This window comes from Taudactylus pleione, unplaced genomic scaffold (assembly GCF_031769625.1).
Source record: "Taudactylus pleione unplaced genomic scaffold, aTauple2 ptg000078l, whole genome shotgun sequence".
Taxonomy (NCBI): Eukaryota; Metazoa; Chordata; class Amphibia; order Anura; family Myobatrachidae; genus Taudactylus; species Taudactylus pleione.
Genome location: NW_028284480.1, coordinates 4,255,031 through 4,274,519, shown reverse-complemented (window position 1 = coordinate 4,274,519; position 19,489 = coordinate 4,255,031). Strand labels below are relative to the sequence as shown.

At 42.2% G+C, this 19,489-nt stretch overlaps 2 protein-coding genes across 3 annotated transcripts in view; one reads left to right on the top strand and one right to left on the bottom strand.

The window, feature by feature from the left end:
* Positions 1-202: 202 nt before the first annotated feature.
* Positions 203-8,969, top strand: LOC148532384 (uncharacterized). The gene is made up of 3 exons (XM_088467907.1): positions 203-4,726; positions 5,807-5,948; positions 7,068-8,969. The coding sequence occupies exons 1-3, from the start codon at positions 4,267-4,269 to the stop codon at positions 7,282-7,284; spliced, it is 819 nt and encodes a 272-aa protein (XP_088324033.1). The 5' UTR covers positions 203-4,266; the 3' UTR covers positions 7,285-8,969.
* A 5,940-nt stretch (positions 8,970-14,909) lies between these two features.
* ASPHD2 (aspartate beta-hydroxylase domain containing 2) overlaps positions 14,910-19,489 on the bottom strand; it is a 106,330-nt gene continuing 101,750 nt past the window's right edge. For both annotated transcript variants that reach the window (XM_088467932.1, XM_088467931.1), the window contains 2 exons: positions 19,115-19,228; positions 14,910-16,284 (listed from right to left, as the gene is read on the bottom strand). In XM_088467932.1, the coding sequence (XP_088324058.1) occupies positions 16,175-16,284; positions 19,115-19,228 (224 nt within the window). In that variant the 3' untranslated portion in view covers positions 14,910-16,174. The remainder of the gene's footprint in view (positions 16,285-19,114; positions 19,229-19,489) is intronic.

The following is a 19,489-nucleotide window of genomic DNA, read 5'->3' as shown; positions in this document are numbered from 1 at the left end:
TGATGTTGCCCACAGCAACCAATCAGATTCTACTTCTCATTTATCTAGCACCTTCTAGAAGATAATACCTGGAATCTGATTGGTTGCTATGGGCAAGATCACTTCTTAATAGAACTCCTTCCCTCCTTGATCCTTTTCAGTCTGGCTTCCGTTCTCTCCACTCCACTGAAACTGCCCTCACAAAAGTCAGCAATGACCTCCTTGCTGCCAAATCCAAGGGCCACTACTCTCTGCTTATTCTCCTTGACCTCTCTGCTGCATTTGACACTGTTGACCACCCTCTCTTGCTGCAAATCCTTCACTCCCTTGGTTTACGTGACACTGCTCTCTCCTGGCTGTCGTCCTACCTCTCAGACCGGTCCTTCTCTGTCTCTTCTCATGACTCCTTTTCCCCACCACAGCCTCTTACAGTAGGTGTTCCCCAAGGTTCCGTTCTTGGACCTCTACTATTCTCTCTCTATACGTCCTCTCTAGGTGAACTCATCAGCTCTTTTGACCTCCATTATCACCTCTGCTGATGATACTCAGATCTACCTTTCCTCTCCCCCTCTCTCCTCACTCGTATCTCCAACTGTCTCTCTGCTATTTCTTCCTGGATGTCCCAGCGATTTCTTAAACTTAATATGTCTAAGACTGAGCTGATCATTTTTCCACCCTCCAACATAACCTCACTTCCCACTATTTCTTTAACAATTGATGGCACAACTATCTCTTCTAGCCCCAAGGTGCGGTCTTGGAGTTATCCTGGACTCATCCCTCTCCTACAAACCACATATCCAGAGCCTCTCACAGTCCTGTTGCTTCCATCTCAAAAATATTTCCAAGATTAGACCCTTTCTCACCCAGGATGCCATCAAAACCCTCATACACTCACTGGTTATATCCAGATTGGACTACTGTAACCTTCTCCTATCTGGCCTCCCCAACTCCCATCTCTCTCCTCTCCAGTCTGTCCTCAATGCTGCTCGGCTCATCTTCCTCTCCAAACGCTCTACATCTGCCTCCCCTCTCCTACAAGCCCTCCACTGGCTCCCCTTCCCTTTTAGAACCCAATTCAAGGTTCTCACACTTGCTTACAAAGCCCTCACCCATTCCTCTCCCATTTACATCTCTGACCTCATCTCCCTCCACTCTCCTGGCCGCCCCCTTCGCTCAACCAATGCACGCCGTCTCTCATGCCAACTGATTACTTCCTCCCACTCCCGCCTCCAAGATTTTGCCCGTGCTGCTCCTGACCTTTGGAACGCTCTCCCTCTCCCTATCAGACTCTCCACCTCTTTACAATCCTTCAAATGGGCTCTCAAGACGTACTACTTCATCAAAGCCTTCCAGTTCCCATCCTAACTTGCTGCAACATGCTCCTTCCTCCGTTTACCCCATCTGTGTCACACCTGTTTGTCTGCCCCTCCCCTTTAGAATGTAAGCTCTTACGAGCAGGGCCCTCTACCCTCTTGTGCTTCTCCTTACTTTACTTTCACCTACTTCTTACCCCCCACCAGGGCACCTAACACTTGGTTGCTTACGCTCTGTTGCATATCTAGGTGTTATGGTCACTTATGTATCAATGTATATTGTCCATGTCCTTGTCCTATTTTTTACTGTAAGTCCGTTGTCAATTTATTTGTTTATGTACTTTGTAAGGTGCTGCGGAACACTTGTGGCGCCATATAAATAAACGATAATAATAACTGCAGAGCTTGCAGTACGCTACAGGAAAATGTAGGCAACTATCTACAAATCTGTCCTCATACATCTAACCTCAATACACCATGCAGCGCGACTTGCCTGGTGTTAGTGGGCCGCCAGGTGCCACGCTACTCTATTAGCGTCAGACGTCTTTCTTTGCTGAAAATGCGTCTTAAGTCGCAATATGATGCGACGTATATCTGTGTGCACCTGAGTCTGTATATGAAGCACAACAGATCTTTCGGCCGCTGCATTGTAGCACTTCGTATACAGATTCAGAGACTGTCACACAGATATACAAGTGTTGCATATCAAATTAATCAGCAGAGTTTACTGACGCGTCCTAGTCGCACCACATTGCCGCTTAGATGCATTTTCAGGAAAAAAAGACGCCTGGCGTTGGCAGAGCCCACTGGACTTGGCGCGCTGAGAGTGGCTTTATATAGCGACTGCAGCAAAGATGTGTAAGGACACATCAGTCTCATATGAAACAACACACAATACACTATTTCATGCTATGATCACTTGTTAGTAAGAAATCCATCATATTAAAGTAGGCAAATTGCACATCCAAAAGATGGGGAAAACATAATTCTGTATCTATTTCTTCCAATGTCACTTGTCTCTGTATATATTATTTATCACCGTGGACAAGTTCAGGCCTGCACTCAGAGCTTCCATTCACCATCCTCTCTTCAATTATGCCTCACACCTTTCTTCATCAGAGTACATTGTGTCTCATGCAATGTGTATGGCTACTCAGCAGCTCTGTAACTTGCAGATATGTTTGTCCAGACTTATTGTTAATTCCTTTAGATAGCCAATAAATGTTGATTCTAAGCAGAACATTATATGGATTGCAACAAAGTGTCATGAGATGTATAAAATACGCCTGCATTGTCCAGTGATTGTTATCTTTGCTTTCACATTCAGTTTCTACAGTACCTACTGGAAATGTACTGACGTAATGTGCCACATTAGTGATGTATTTATTTTCTCCCTGACAGCGGTACATGGAAGAACTGTTGTGCTTTTCAATATGCTGTGTACACACTCTTCTATTCTTTATCTTCTATACTGCCCACATATTTCCCTGCAAAAACTGAAATTCTATGTAATTTTTTAAATAATTTACAGGGACAATTTGTTGTTGGGGAGCGCAAATCTCTATATTATGTGGATATTCAGTAAAAGCAGAATTATATTAAAAAAATCCTATAAAAAATGTCTTTGAGGGAGCAAATGTACATACTTTTGCCTAACACAATTATATGATACACAATATAATACTGTTACACACTACACTAAAGGCGGGTATCCACTACCCGACAGTGAAAAGACTGAACAATAGCGTTATCGTTCACTACACTGCACAGTGCCCACACTGAACGATATATCGTTCAGTGTAGACACCCTCCCTCATTCCCGAACATTATCAACCTTACGATATCGTCAGATTGACCAGAATTTTCGGGCGATGAGCGATGCCGGCAATGACCAGCGTGAACGCGCATCGCTGGTCCTTGCCGACATTATGCTGCCCGAGTAACAAGCGATTGAATGATAGTGATGTCATTATCGTTCAATCGCTCTGTGTAATTGGGTAGTGGATACGCACCTTAAGTCTTCTCAACATAATAGCATCACTGATGAATATGATGACAATACAGCTCTATTATACTCTCTCCCTTGCTAATATATAATTAGTGTATTTTGGTATTCTACCTATCTAACATAATGAAGTACACAATCTTAATATATTCATATACATAGTACACCTACCTTAAATGGCCACTGTACACAGTTATAATTTAGCATTTTCATTTATTATCTTCAAAGACTCATTAAACAATAAATAATGAGAACTACATCCAGTAACAATGAATGTATTGTAATACATTACAATTAGTCATTATTATAAACCAAGTACTCTGTCAGTGACATTTGTAGGGTTATCCCTCTTCCCAATCCTGTCACTGTCCTAGAAAGATTGATGGTGAGCAAAACACTGATCTTGGAGTTGTATCATTTAATATGTGCCAGTTAATTTGTTTCATCACCATGCAGAAAGGTCATGTGAATGATGATCATAGTTATTAACACTGTCGCCCATTCCTATGAATAAAGAGTATAAGTAAGGTATTCTCTTTTGCCTAATATTGGTATTTGAAATGGCTATGTATTTATTGCCCAGAAATGGACCTACAAATAAGATGGACTTTGCTGTTCCTCTTTATCTTACTGTATTTGTTTAAGGCTTAAGCCGACTCTTGCCAGGACTGGCGGAGCATCACAAAATGCATGTCCCTGTCTCTCCCATGCAGTGTATTTTAACTTGAGGGAAAAAAAAAAATCTTAAGACTGTCATTACCATAATGGTAGCTGTGCAAACAAGTCATTATCACAGCATGAGAAACACATTGTTCCGAGATCTGACACCATCATCCTCTATGAAAGCTCCTTTTCCATTCAATGCCTCATGACACATCATGAGAAAGAGGCTTTGGAGGGGAGCATGTGGGCTGGTGTATTTAAACTGAACTAGCAAAGCTAGCTAAAGTTTTTTTCAAAGCCAGAGAGATGTGTACAGGTTTGCTTTGGTTCTGTGTCCTCCTTCAGGTTTCCTGGACATTCCCCATGAGTTCAAGGAATACTGATGGACACATGTCAGATCATAGCAAGATGGGAAGAGCAGTGGAGCATAACAATATTAAGAAACCCAGATCAGAAACTCAGAGCAACGAAAGAATGGAGAAAATCATTGAAATGCTCAGGACTGACAGATGGTCCAAGGGACAGGATATTCTAAAATACCACAGGTCACAATGCAACTACATGAACCAATCATGGATGCAATGGCAAGATTCTATGGATCATCAAGACCTCAGCTCTGTGTACATGTTCAGAGTCCTCACTGGGCCTCTTAAGCCAACATTCCCCCAACAGAACCTTTTCCGGTACATGAGCAGGATCTACAGGTGCTGCAAACTGGGATTCAGCTGCAGAAGGATAAAGGGACTCCAAGGAACCTTAAACAAAGGTAGTTGTCTTAATATCATTCACATTTACTAATTATGGTGCTGAACATTTATCCTGTCCTTTTGTCTAGAGTAGGACTGCGGTTTCAGAGAGCCTTCAAATTAAACTGCTGATATTTACTGTCCTATATGTATTTCCCCGGGTATATTGCTAAACATTACCTGAGTACTCTTTAGGATCTATATGCTAAGCTTCTATAGATAGTAAGCGTTCATTTCAAGTAAATGAACAATAAGATAACAAAAGTATTTTGCAAAGGTTAATCTCTCTCTCTATATATATATATATATATATATATATATATATATATATATATTGAGATAGTAACACTATATAAAAAGTAGTTCCTATGTATTATTCTCCCATAGTTGTCATTTAATGGTGGTAGTCTGTATTTATATGATTGCTTCCTAAACCCGTTCTTCTATATTTGAGTATTAAATTCCCTTTACCTTACTCATTGCACAGTATTTGTCATGTAATCTGTTATATTAGTATGTTATTTTGACAATTGGTGGTATTACTAATTAGCATTTCCCCACACTTCAATAAACAGCCTGTTAAATGTCATATGGTCTTCACTTAAATGCCATTACCAGTAGCAGTCTGTGTGGCCTGACCAAAGCATTGCCGTTTACAATGTACCATACGTATGCAAGTGTTAGTGCCCCATCCTCAGCTACAATGTCATTGATCCTAGTAATGTATTTCCTGAGAGGATTTAAATAATTTGTAAATCAATTTTGCTTTTAATCTTTCCAGCATATGGCATTTTGTGTTTGATCAATACTACTTACTTGGCTTAATAAATATGTCTGCCTCCGTGATTAAATAGCTTTTAAAAGGTTATACTGCTATATTTTTATTTTGTTTTTTATCATTTTTGGTGATGTTTACGTGCCTTGATCCCTATTTTACCAATAATGTGTTTGAAAAACAGTCATATCATAGTCATATTTAAAAAAATGGGTTACTTTCTACTTGTGAGTTTATCACTCTTTTTACAGGATATAATACAACAATATGTAAGCTGTGTGACTTTGTACACATGCTAACTAATAGGATATTTGTTTGGATATAGGGGGAAGAGATATCAACTTCTACATTGACATTGATGTTTTCAGTCTTCCTATTCATCGTGCTGAATTACATTTGGAAGTTTCAGCTGATGAACAACTGACAGTAATTCCAGTACTAAATATCAAGGGAATCAAACACTCAAGGTATCTCATTTCCACCATGACCTATAATTTGTGTGAAATAATTTCTATGTGCATGGCAATTAAATTGTAATTGAACTGTTCAAATATAACGTTGGTTAATATATTTCATTTCACAGAACTATCTCTACACACACACATAACAATGTAGCCAGTAGTAAACACCCATGCTGCGACATTTAATATTGCCGGCCAATAAAATCTGTCATGAAAGTGATATAAGTTATAGCAGATCCGTCATATTCACATAATGGAGGCAGCCATTTTGAGGACTGAAGCAAAATTTAGTTTAACCAATTGTAGTGATCACAATTTTCTGTATAAAGTTAGTGCTGAATAATTATTCAGCTAATTAAAAAGGTAGTGTTTCATTATGTGCTATTAATAAGAAAGGGAGTGAGGTTGAGCTAATACTGAACACATTGTGGTTGATTCAAAGTTGAGAGCAAAACAAAAAAAAAAAGGAGCAAATTTGCACCTTGGCAAAACCATGTTGCATTGTAAGTCGGGCAGATGTAAAATTTGTAGAGACATTTAGGCCACACACTAGATCAATACCTTCACGATTTGTCATTTCCAAATTGGAATGACAAATCGTGAAGATCGTTTAGTGTGTCCCGGCAATTGTGCGCTCCCGCGGGTCGTTTCCGATATCTTCTGGTTGGCCGTGCTGCATGGTCAATCAAAAGATAGCGTACAATGCTATGCTTCTAAATTCATCATGTCATTGCACCGTCATACCACTGCATTGTATGGGGTGTACGCACGGTGCCATATGTCACCTCGGCAGATCGGCCAGGAACACATCATTCTGATGTGTACCCGGCCTCAGAGTTGGAAGGAATGTGTCCTAGCTGAGCTCTAAATTGCAATATTAAAACAAAGCTGTATGAAGGGCTACATGCAAAAGCAGACAGTATTTACCCTGCATGCAAAATAAGTAAATGTATTTGTACCCCTTGTAATGCAAAATGGTTTCTCCAAGTGTGAAATAGCTCAATGTTCATTTGTTTTACACCCAGCTATGGATGGGCCTCATTTATGCAACAACATTTCTTCACGCTTTATATTGTTGTGTTTTTGTCTTTATCAGGTATATTAAACTCTTGTTTTATTTTATAGTTTCACACATTTGCGGAGTGGCCATATCATTGACTTAGCACTGGATGTGATGTTCCTCTTGCAAGCCATAAATGAGAAAGAAATGGAGGAAAGAATGAATGAAGAAGTGACAGAGCTCAGCCTGACACTACACTGCTTCCAAAATAAACTTCATGTACCCTGTAATCTGCATAGGGTATCTTTGCTACATGCTCCTTTCTTAGCATTTCAATACTAGCACATGTACTGAAAGCAGCAGTACCATCTGTTGGTCACTTGTAGTACTGCAGGACCCAAAGAAACTGCTGTATTTTATATGGACAGAAAACTGCACATGCTATATAATAGTTTCAACTAAAGTAAGCTATAAATAAACATTGTGAAGTATTTAGGAGATCGCAAACATCTGCATTCTCATTAGGGGATTTAAATGTATGGGCTTTTTCTTTACACTTTCGCCTTTTGAGAAGGGTTAATATCTTATGAAGGCATGTTTAAATCAATAATATATGGAGAAGCCTGATGTAACCAAGGCATGTGTAAATCAATATACATAAATCAGGCATGTTATGATGCCAGTAGTGCTTGTAGCCCTTTTGTCCTTTTATTTAGATGGATCCAGTCCACAAAATGGCTGCCTGTACTAGGTGCAAATGTGTGCCGGCAGCCTTTGTGGGGGTACAACTGGTGACCACTGCCAACATGTGCATCATGACAGCCATGGGATATGTTTTTAGCCATCTATGGGCAATCTTGTAGTATATTTTCACTATAAAGTGTACACATTATTATCAACCCCATCTTCCTCAGTGTTTCATAACCTCTTGTTCTGGCACTTTCCTTTTTCGGAAACAAGAGGTCACATTGTGGCTGTGGAGGGTACTGAAATGAAAGCATGCAATCATCTTGTAGTAAAACCTAGTCATTGAGTACAATCTAAATGGGATGTCACACAGACAGTTCTAAGACAAGACTACAAGAAATGTTACCATGTGTGACATACCTTAATGGATTCTCTCAGATGCTGTATGCCATTTATCATTCTGACATGTTCCAATTTAATTCTTGAAGCATGACTAATGAAAGTCCCCATTCACTTTCATACTAAGCAGTGCAATTCTGTTATCCTACTATTAATAATTATCTGTCACTGACATTTGCATTATATTGGTATCTGGCAACACCTCACTAGACCCCATTTCATTGACTTTACTGGTCTTTCCACAAATCTGGCATTTGAGCAGAACACTTACATGTGACAATCATGTCTCATCAGATGTTCTCCATGTGCTATGTAATTATGCTGCTTATAGACATCAAAAGGTGACTATAGTTATAAATATGGCATAGTTCTTGTAAAGATGTTAACAATTGCAGGATAAAAGTATGTAAAATTGGGCACTTTGTTCTTAAAATTGTAAAAAATATTTATGGATTTTTTTTTTCCATTCCTTGTTTATTTAATGTTTAATTTGTGTATGAATTTAGACAACTTTTTTTTGTTCTCTTAATAAACATGGTTTAAAATATATACATGTATAATTATTTGTCCCAAGTTAATACAATACAAAAAAATAGCTGTTAAAAACAGTGTGGGGGGAATATGGAAATTTTTGTATAAAAATTGCACCAAATATCTTTTTTTACATTAATGTGAGAGAGCAGAGCTCATTTTAATCTAGACAAAAATATGTATAAATGTTCCCATGCAGTAACAGAGTAACATTTTAAATAATATTGAATCTGCTACAATACTAGGGATTATTTCATAAATTATTGTTGGCACAAATTATGTTAATTTGCCTTCCTCTATATAAAATTCACTAAATGTAGTTATGTCACCAGAATGAACAGAAATTTTAGAAATAGTTTTGTTTGAAATTTGTAAAGACCACAGGTTATAAAACAAATAAAATCTAAACTCATTGCACAAAATCTGGTGTGCTTGTAAATCTATACTACCTTATAGAACAAATACCTTCAGTTACAGACGTTACTGTGAATGATCTCATACAAATTAACTTTTAGGGGAAGCTCTGGTTTTCTGCGGGATTACAACTCGTGACTGGTATTGCCTTTGATAAAATTGCTCCTTTAAATCTTGCAGCAAGCATCAACAAAAATCTGCACTGTTTTCAAATTGGAGCCCATTACATTTCCCACTAAGGCCCGTATTCAATTAGAGGCGAAAAGCCACGATCGGCGAAAAGTTTTAGTATCACCCTATTCAATTCCAGGACATTTTCGCCTAGGTGAAATATCCATAGGCAAAAAAGTTTCCATCAAAAGGCAGGGGTAAAGAAGTGCAAAATCCATATTTTGGGAGGGGTACAAACGTGGGGACTTGGTTCAGGCCCCTTTGGACACCCCCTAATGACTAATTAGGCAAAAAAAAAAAAACCATATATATATATATATATATATATATATATCTTTTTACCCCAAAAATGACATGTCTTTTTTGGGACAAAAAAAGTAGAGTGTTGGAAAATGGGTCTAAAGTCCTGGGACAGGTATTTTGGGGTGCTGTATGGATGGGACAGGTGTTTTTAGGATTGCAGGTGGCTGCAGCAGGTGTATTTTGTACTTTTTATTTTTGAAATCTGCACTATACGAGTATCCATTTTAATGTACCCCCATTTTAACTACAGCAATTATTCCCCCCCCAAATAATGTTTTCCATCATTTTTTCCACACTTATGCAAATATGCATATAACAGCCCTTTGACTCAATTTAAGTACCGTAATTACTTTTATTAGGGTTATTAATACACTTCTATATTGATTTCCCGGGGGGGGGGGTTCGGGGTGTAAGGCTTTATTGGGGGTACAGAGACTGATTTCCCCCCCAAAAAAGGACCTTTTCGCCAGTTCCGCTATTCGCTGCATTTGCCAATAACGTGTTTGCCTGTTTTACAGTTGAATAGGGCGAAAAGCGGGTGCGCACATTGAGTAAGCAGGCGAAAACTTTGCCTCAAAACACGCTTTTCGCGGCTAATTGAATCCGGCTCTAAGTGTAAGTTTAGATTAATTTACTAACCTATCAATTTACTAGGGACGTGACTGAGGCATGTTATGTCGTCAGGGCGGCTTGTAGCTCTTTTGTCCTTTATTTAGATCAGGCCCGTGCCTCTCTCTATGTTGTGATGCGGCTTGGCAGTGGCGTAACAATGGCCCCGCGGTGGCTTGGGGGCTGGATTAAGTGGGGGTGCGGGGGCCGTTGCTACGCCACTGCAACTGTGAACGCTGGCTAAAGAAGCCTCTGATCGCTTCAGAGGCCAACGTTCCCAGTGATGCAGTACACGGCCCATGACGTGAGGAGCCTGCGCGCCTGCTGGATTAAGTTAAATCCAGTAAGCGGCAGCTCTGACTGCGTGGAGAAAGTGATGACCAGTGTAGTCAGTTAAGTACTAAGGGCACTACTTTAGGGGGCACTGCATAAGTGGCACTACCACAGGAAGCACTGCATAAGGGCACAACTACAGGGGGCATTGCATAATGGGGCACAACTACAGGGGACATTGCATAATGGGGCACAACTACAGGGGTGTGACACAAGGTCATGCTCCTGCAAATGTCATACCAAAAGCGTGTGCACAAAAATGGGGCATGGCCTTGTGACAGCTAGGCCACGCATGATATCGGCTCTTTAACATGGCTACAGATATTTTTTTTGCTCTTTGCCTCTGCCTCTGACTGGCTGGCCACCCCCTGATTTAGATGGACTTAGGGCCTGATTCAGACCCGGTCGCAAGTGCTGAGCGCTCGCAACCGGGTCGATGTTTGCCCACTTGGGCATGCGCACGACGGAGCCGACTCCGTCGTGCGCATACGCGAGACCCGGCTAGCGACAGGTGCTCCGTCGCTCTGGGTCTCGCACCAAAGGGAGCGAGCTGTCGATGGTGATTCACAGCTCGCCCCGTTTGGTAGGCGTGGCCGGGGGTGGCTTCACAAACGGAGGCGTTCCCAAGCGAACGCCTGTCGTTTGTGGGCGGCCCCACTGACATCACCAGTGATGTCATTGGGAGAGCTTCCGGCTCTATTAGAGCTAGAAGCTCTCTGGGGCTTGCAGCCACGAGACCCTACCGCAAGGGTCTCGTCATAAGCCCGATGGTCTTGACCATCGCGACCATCAACCTGGCTGCTCGCTATAGCTGTGGGTGGTCACCCACAGCTATGCGAGCGGCCAGGAGGCCGCACCAAAAATTAAAAAAAAAACGCCTTGATTCAGAGCGAGCGGCTCTGAATCAGGCCCTTAGTCCACATGTAGTCCAAACTTAAAGCTGTGTGCATTGATCTTCCAGAAGAGAGGTGCTTGATACATTTGGGGACATAGGGGGTCATTCAGACCCACTCGCGAGCGGCAGTACGCTCGCAAGTGGGTCGATGGTCCCCACTGTGCATGCGCACGACGGAGGGAGCTCCGTCGTGCGCATGCGCAAGACCCAGCGAGCGAAGAACTTTCCATCGCTCCGGGTCTCGCACCAAAGGGGGCGTGCTGTCGATGTTGATTGACTGCACGCCCCCTTTGGTAGGCGTGCCTGCCAGACGGAGGCGTTCACATGGGAACGCCTAACGTCTGAAGCCGGCCCCACTGACATCACTAGTGATGTCAGTGGGAGTGATTTTGGCTCTGATAGAGCCAAAATCACTCCTGGCCTTGCGGCTGGGAAACCCAACCGCAGGGTTTCCCTCGCAATTCCGATGGTCGCGATGGTCAAGACCATCGCGACCATCTTTTTGCACGCTCGTATATGCTGTGGGTGGTGACCCACAGCTATACGAGCGTCCAGGAGGACGCTCCATATTAATGGAGGAGGGCCCTGATTCAGAGCGAGCGCTCTGGTCAGAGCGTCCGGCTCTGAATCAGGGCCATAGTTATGAAACATCGTATTTTAAAAGCCATAGATGATGGAATTTGACCGATGTTTTTCAAACTGCAATAGTAATTAATTACTATTGACGTTTAAAAATCATCGGTCAAATTATCATCGACTTGGGAAATATGATGTTTAGTAAATATGCCCTTTGGAGTTGTGGAGATTACCCTGGTGTCGGGAGCAAGGCATTGTATTGAGTCAGTCTTGCATTGTGAGTGATTATAAGTAGTACCGACATAGGCCCTCATTCAGAGCCGTACGCTCTGAGCAGAGCGCACGCTCTGAATGAGGGCCGCCCTCCATAATTATGGAGCGTCCTTCTGGACGCTCGTATAGCTGTGGGTCACCACCCACAGCCTATACGAGCATGCAGTTTGATGGCCGTGATGGTCTTGACCATCGCGACCATCGAAACTGCGAGCCGGAGCCTGCGGTTGAGGTTTTCAACCGCAAGGCCCGGAGTGATTTTGGCTCTATCAGAGCCAAAATCACTCCCACTGACATCACTAGTGATGTCAGTGGGCCGGCTTCTGACGGTAGGCGTTCCCTTGGGAACGCCCCCGTCAGGGAGGCACGCCCCCGGCACGCCCACCAAAGGGGGCGTACTGTCAATCAACATCGACAGCACGCCCCCTTTGATCAGACACAACGAGTGAAGGAAAGTCCTTCGCTCGTCGCGTCTGGCGCATGCGCACGACGGAGCTCCCGCCGTCGTGCGCATGCGCAGAGCACAACATCAACCCACTTGCGAGCAGACAGCCGCTTGCGAGTGGGTCTGAATCAGGGCCATAATTAGTTTTTTTTTTTTAGCACAAAATAAAGTAAAATATTTTATGGCCAAGTCACGTAGATACAAAGTTATTGCAGTATTTGTTAGATGGTATGCTTTAATGGAAGAACACTGCACTGCCTCCCTTTGGATTAATATGGGAGTCATGAATTTGGTTTCTAAGGAGGCAATTCATCTCACACAATGCTGAATAGTCCAGGGAGCTATTTAATTCAGAGCACTGTTAAGTCAGACTACAGGATTTCTGCGCGCACTACCGAGGTGCGAGCAGAAATCAGACTTAAGTGTCGGGTGGGATGTTGCTTTCATGCTTAGCAGCTGACACTTTAGTAGCAGAATGCCAGTTACCGCAACCATTCACCCAGCTTAAGGTGCGGTATCCAGCATCTCAATGAATGGCTCCCACCATTGAAGACAATGGTGAGAGCCGCAGGGTTACTAAAGGATAGCCTGCAGTTCTCACCATTTACTTAAATGGTTGGAGCCGTTCATTGGCTGAGAGAGGCGGGGGCTCAGACACGGCACTACAAAGGGAAAAGCCGCATCTGAGCCTGTCATTCGGGGGGTATCATCCTTCAAGGATGATACCTAGTTCGTAGGTAGTTTTTTTTTCGTTTTGTAATTTTACGAAGACCAAGGATGCCTACAGGGAGAAGAGGACCGGTCCAGGTAATGTAGAGGAGTATGTGTATGTATGCATGTATGTATTAAACCTATACTGTCACGGTGTGGGTGTATTGTCTTTATTTAAACATTTATTTACAGGTGAACTACAGATACCAGCAGGCACTTAATGTCCTGCATGCTGGTACTTGTGGTTCTCCAAGTACCAGCATGCAAGGGAGGCTTGCTGGGACCTGCAGTTCTACTCGTAAAGACAATGTTTACACATCTCTTTTTACACTAAACTTTTACACTATCAACCCGGCACCCACCGCCCTCGGGTGCCGGGGATGGCCCTAGGCTATCAAGCCTAGGCCTGGGGTGCCCTGGAGAGGAGGACCCCTTTATTGTGGGGGTCCCCAACTCCCCAGGGATCCCCGGCCTGGGCTGACTAGCGGTCAGGAGTAATGTTTCGGCTGGAAAACCCAGTGATAGGGTTTCTCTGGCTGTGACATTACTCCCCCGCTAGAAAGTGTCCGGTGCTTGTTGTGGAAATTACAGGGGACCCCTACGCTTTTTTTCCCCTGTAATTCCAGAACCAGGACCGGATCAGAGCCTGGTGCTGGTTGCACTAAGTACAGGGAAACCATACGCAATTTCTTCCCTGTACTCACACAACCAGGACTGGATATGAAAAGTCCGGGGCTGGTTGTGTATTTAGGGGGGAACCCCATGTCATTTTTTTTTTAACATTAACACTAAACAAGCTTTTTACAATAAGATACATGCATGCATTTCACTGATGTATGCATGTATCTGTGTCAAATCGAACTGCTCATGCTGAGAATGAAAGCATGAAGCAGTTCTATTCATTTGGGGCTTTGAAGTTCATTTTGGAGTGGGAGTTGCTGTTTGATTTGGACATGATCATGCAAAATCGAACAGCAAATCTCTTCTTAAACTGAAACAAGATTGAATTAAGAGTTGAAAATTGAAAGAAAAATCCATTATTAGTAGATTTGAGATTTGCTAAGGGATTTTGCTGTTCGAGTTCAATTCGATCTCAGAGATTCACAAAAATGAATCTGTAATCAAACTTAAGTAGATTTACCCCCAGGCACCTGCAGTCTGTGCCATTGTAATCAGCACGTATGAGGCTCTACTGTGAAGGTGTGCTCTGGCCTGAGTGCACCTGGAAGCTGTAATCTCCAGGGTGGTGGAACATAAAACTAGTGGTATTATTCCACACATACAGTTTGTTTTATTACTAGTATCATGACACATGTAAAACAGACTTCCCTCCAAGTCTTATGCATTACACTACAGGTTCTCAAACTCGGTCCTCAGGGCCCAAAACAGTTCAGGTGGTCTAGGTCTCCTCACAGAATCGCAAGTGAAATAATTAGCTGCACCTGTGGAGTTTTTAAAATGTGTCAGTGAGTAAGGAATACACCTGAGCACCTGCTGGGTGACCAGGAAATAGTGACCTGTGTAGGGTCCTGAGGACAGAATTTGAGAACCACTGCTTTACATAATATACCCTCTGTATGTGTACTTCTTGAAAAAAAGAAACGGCAAATAACTTTTTTTTTTTCGCTTCTAGCTTTTATTACGGAACAGAATGGAGTCTGTTGCACTGCGATAGTACAAGACAAAAAAATGAAAATAAAAAAATTTCCACTTTAAAGACAAAATGGCTGCTTTACATTCGCCATAAACAGAGGTCCTTTAATCCGGAACCAGAACACTAAACAGACAAACTGGAAATGTTCCTTATATCAAACAAAAAAACAAAAACCCTTTGGTCGGATAAACATAGATCTCTGAAATTCTTTAAAAATAACCTTGACCAAGCCCTTCCAATGCCCACAAGTGAGCTCTTAAACATGTTACGATAAATCTATAGACATTTTATTTGTAATAATCATACCTACTTGTTAATTTAAAAGAAGAAAAATCAGTCTTTAGAAATTTGGACCAGTTAAGAAAAGTCCACTTATTTATTAGAATTTTGTGAGCTAAATGTCATCAACTGCATTCGTAAGAACTTTATATGGTATACAATTGTCATATAATGCAGTACTGAAGCTTGTTTAAAAAAGACCTTACTTATTTTTGTTCTAGTCATGGCTGAGCTGAGGAAGATCTTTCCCATATGATTAATGTGGGTGTAATCAGCCCAACATATGTGCGTGAGCTAGAAGGTAATCCTACATGGCTGATCCGTTCTGCCGTGAACCTGAAGGAACATGGTCTTCTTCATGTCAAAAATACATTGCTTTAGGTCTTCCCCAAATGTGTATTTCAGAGGTGTATAAATATACAGTAGCAACATCAAACATACTATAGTAGTGCTGCATTCTAGTAGTGAATGAAAAATATGGCATTAGCTGCAATGTGAGATAATATAGTCTTGCTTAACCTTATTAAGGGGAGAACAAAACTGAGCGTTGTGGAGCCTTCCAGCCATTCCCTGAATGCTTCTATGACACTATGTGCGCCTATTGCTTTTCTCCCAGCTCCTGCCTCATTAAATAATAAGCATTTAAGCTGAAGGTTGTTTTGTGCTGTTTATTACATATGGCGCCAGGAGTCTTTAGCCACCATATCAAGTGCTCATCCTCTGCTAAAGTAGAGTTCAGTGCTCATTCATGCCAGAGAGTTGCACGTTGGCTGATGCATATGATTCCTCATCACATAATTTCTACGATATAAACCTATGGAGAAGCCAATGGTAAATAGATAACATAAGATGTAGTTCATATACACAGAATGGGTTTTGTTAGAGACAAGCTTTTCTTTGAGGCAATATCCCATGAGCATAGATGTTTGGTTGCAAGAGTGGTTTTACTGACTCAGCGTCCAGGTGCAAATATAGAATCCAGGGCTTGGCGTTCAGCTGCTGCCACATTGGGGTGCCACAGATCAACCATGAAAATCACTCGTGGTCCTTCCTCGGCTCCACCTAGGACACCAATATATACATATATGTAAGGCTTCATGCTATAATAATACATGAGTGATATAAACATTAGAATAAACAGCTATGACAGATATACTTTTTTATATAAACATTTTTTCTTTATTACAAAATAACAACAATAAACTGAGATGAGAGTGATACTGTATTACAATTAAGCAAGAATACAAAATATTAACTTAATGAGTGTTCATCAGAAACCACCGTACTTCCCCCTCCCCAAAGCATGCAGGAGGAGGTCAGCAAATAAAGCAAATAAAAGTTGGGCTGGTCCTGTACAAGGGTCTCATACCACAGGGTATTACACAGGCATTGTTGAATAAGCTCCTTAGTGGAGCTTGGAAGGGTGTCAATGAAACTGTCCCACTTTGAAGAGATGCCACCAAACAAATCACACGAAAGAGAGAGAAAAGTTTCTCTATAAATAGGAGAAGGGATAGGGGGGGGGGGTACTTTGGATCCATAGGGGAATATATTTTTAAGAGCAGGTGCCACAACAGCTAATAATAAATTCTTAACTCTTCCAGGTTCTACTACTAGGGGGCAGGATAAGAAAAATTGCCCACTCAGTGGTTAGGAAGGTATAATTAACCAGATCTTCAAAAAGTAAAGCTCCAAACAAACATCCAAAAACACCTAATTATCAGGCAGACCCAGAGACAGTGGTTCAGGTCAGCTGGGAAGTGCTAACACTTAGGTGCGCTGGAAAGCTCTGTATGCCCTATTAAAAACCCTATGAGGAGAAATATTTCAGAATACATAGCAGAAGGGAACGTAGACGGAGAATAGGATAACATCTTGAGAAGTCCTTCTATTGATAGAGAGGGGAAGCATTCCAACCATTTGGCAATACCCATCCTAAAAAAGGAGTGGTCCAAAGAGGCCCAACAAATAGTGAAGAAATAGTGCTGAACTGCTGAGGATGCTTCATAAGGAGAGTGTCCAGAGGGTTACCCCAATCCGCATCTGGTATCAATTTCAGGACAACACTAATAGTAGAAGGTCCAATATTTCCCATATGTAATGTATATATAGAGATGTGTCCACATACACTGTAGCCCCCCTTTGTGCACCACAGACTATGCGACTTAATCAGCAATCATCCTGCCAGAGACTTCTTCCAAAAATTTGCATCCAATTCGCATGCCTAATGTGACAAATGCACAAAGGAAGGGTACAATGACTACTAGCGCTCACATCTCATGTACTTCTGTGTGTGACTTAGGCTCTGATTCAGATGTGAACGCAGAGGCGGCTGCGTCTTTATGGTATTGCAGCAATGATTTTGATCCCACTGAGATGCTTACAGGAAGCTCCGCTAATACATCTCGGTGCTTCTCCGGATGCACCATTAGTCACAATATCAAAGCCTATAACAGGTCCTATTGCAGGTGTAATTTCTCAGTCTGACCATGGCGTTCTGTGCCAGCGCTACTGTGTCTCTGATGCAGTCACTGCCAGCGACACTCCTGGCTAGCTAACCCATGTTGCCTCTCAGAAACCCTCACTGAAATCTTCTGCTCTTCCTTCCAAAATTGTTCTACGTCTCCTGGCAGTAACTGTTTGGATGCACTCGCAGAGCAAATCTGGCGCATTTACAGTACTTCCATCACTGGCCAGCTGCGTGCATATTGGCACTGCGTGCAGTTAGCGTGCATCTCTGAATCAGGTCCCCAGGGCCTGATATAGAAGTAGACGTAGTGGCGGTGCAGCCAGCGAGTGGTCAGTGTTTTCAGTTTGCGCATACGTCTGAGCCACACTGCACATGTATCCCCATAGTTACTGGCGGGGGCCACAGAATGAATATGGATGCAGAGAGGCAATTTCAGTGGGTGTTTCTGGATGGTAACAGGGGTTTGTTTAGCCAGACATGCGCGTATCGCGGTCGGCGAATGCATTTTTTTGCGGATCTTTGCCGATAATCTGCGCCTCCAATGGCCTCGTACAATGTTCGATGGTGCATCTTAATGTGCACAGCAGTGCTGTAGCATTAGCATAAAGACGCAGTTGTCCTGTAGCAAAAGACATAGTCACGACTGCAATAGCGTGCACCTCTGAATCAGGCCCTTAGGGGTCTATGTACTAAGCCTTGGAGAGTAATAAAGTAGACAAAGTACCAACCAATCAGCTCCTGTCACTTTACAGGCCGTGTTTGATAAATGACAGGAGCCGATTGATTGGTACTTTATTGCTGGGTACACACTAGATATGTGTACCCAGCTACGGCACGATATATTGTGCGGTCCGTACACACTGCACAATCCCCCGCCGCATCCAGAAGCATGGTGTCCTTCCTTGAATATTCAGATTGGCCTGCACTGCAGACAGATCTGAAGATGCGACGAATGATTTGCGGAAGCGCGTAATTGTATGTACACACAGATTCATTTGCTGTTCTGATTCGTCCAAAAAAGACATATCGTCCAATATATCATCTAGTGTGTACCCATCTTATTTCTCTCTCTCTCTCTCCAAGGATTAGTACATAGACCCCTCGGTCTCTAATCTGGGAAAAAAAAGCAAAAGACGTTAGCACTTTATTTCCGTTCTAGGCTTAGTACATCGACCCTTCAGTTTCATACATATTACTGGAAAAATAACGTAGAACATATAGAGGGGGTTCAGATGCTCATTAATAAAAGGAATGGAGCAGTTAAATTATACTAAGGTGAGAAAAAAAAGCTAGGCCTTGTGCTGGATTAACATAATGACAATTTATGAAAGGCTGAGGTTTATGAACCCGTGTCTATTTCCACTTTACTATTTACAAAATACAGAATGTAATGTAAAGTATATAAAGCTGAAGTCCACCTACCTTCATGAAATGCAGTGTGCAGGAAGGAGTCATCAAACAGAAGGCAATGTCCTTCTGCCCAACACTGTGGTTCTCCCCCTACCACAAGCTCACAGTTAGCTGGGATTCGTAGACCTTCAAATAAAACACATTGTAATGTATCAATTGCAACCTTAGGTATTCTCTAAATTACGTGTTTTAATATTGCTAAAACTTCAACAGTGAGGCTGCTCCATGTAATACCAAGCATTACAAGCTCATTATTTACTTAAAACTAGTAAAGAAGTTCTCTCCCTGTTCTTATTTATAGATCATAAAGACTTTGGGCCTGATTCAGACCCACTCGCAAGCGGCTGTCCGCTCGCAAGTGGGTCGATGGTGTGCACTGCGCATGCG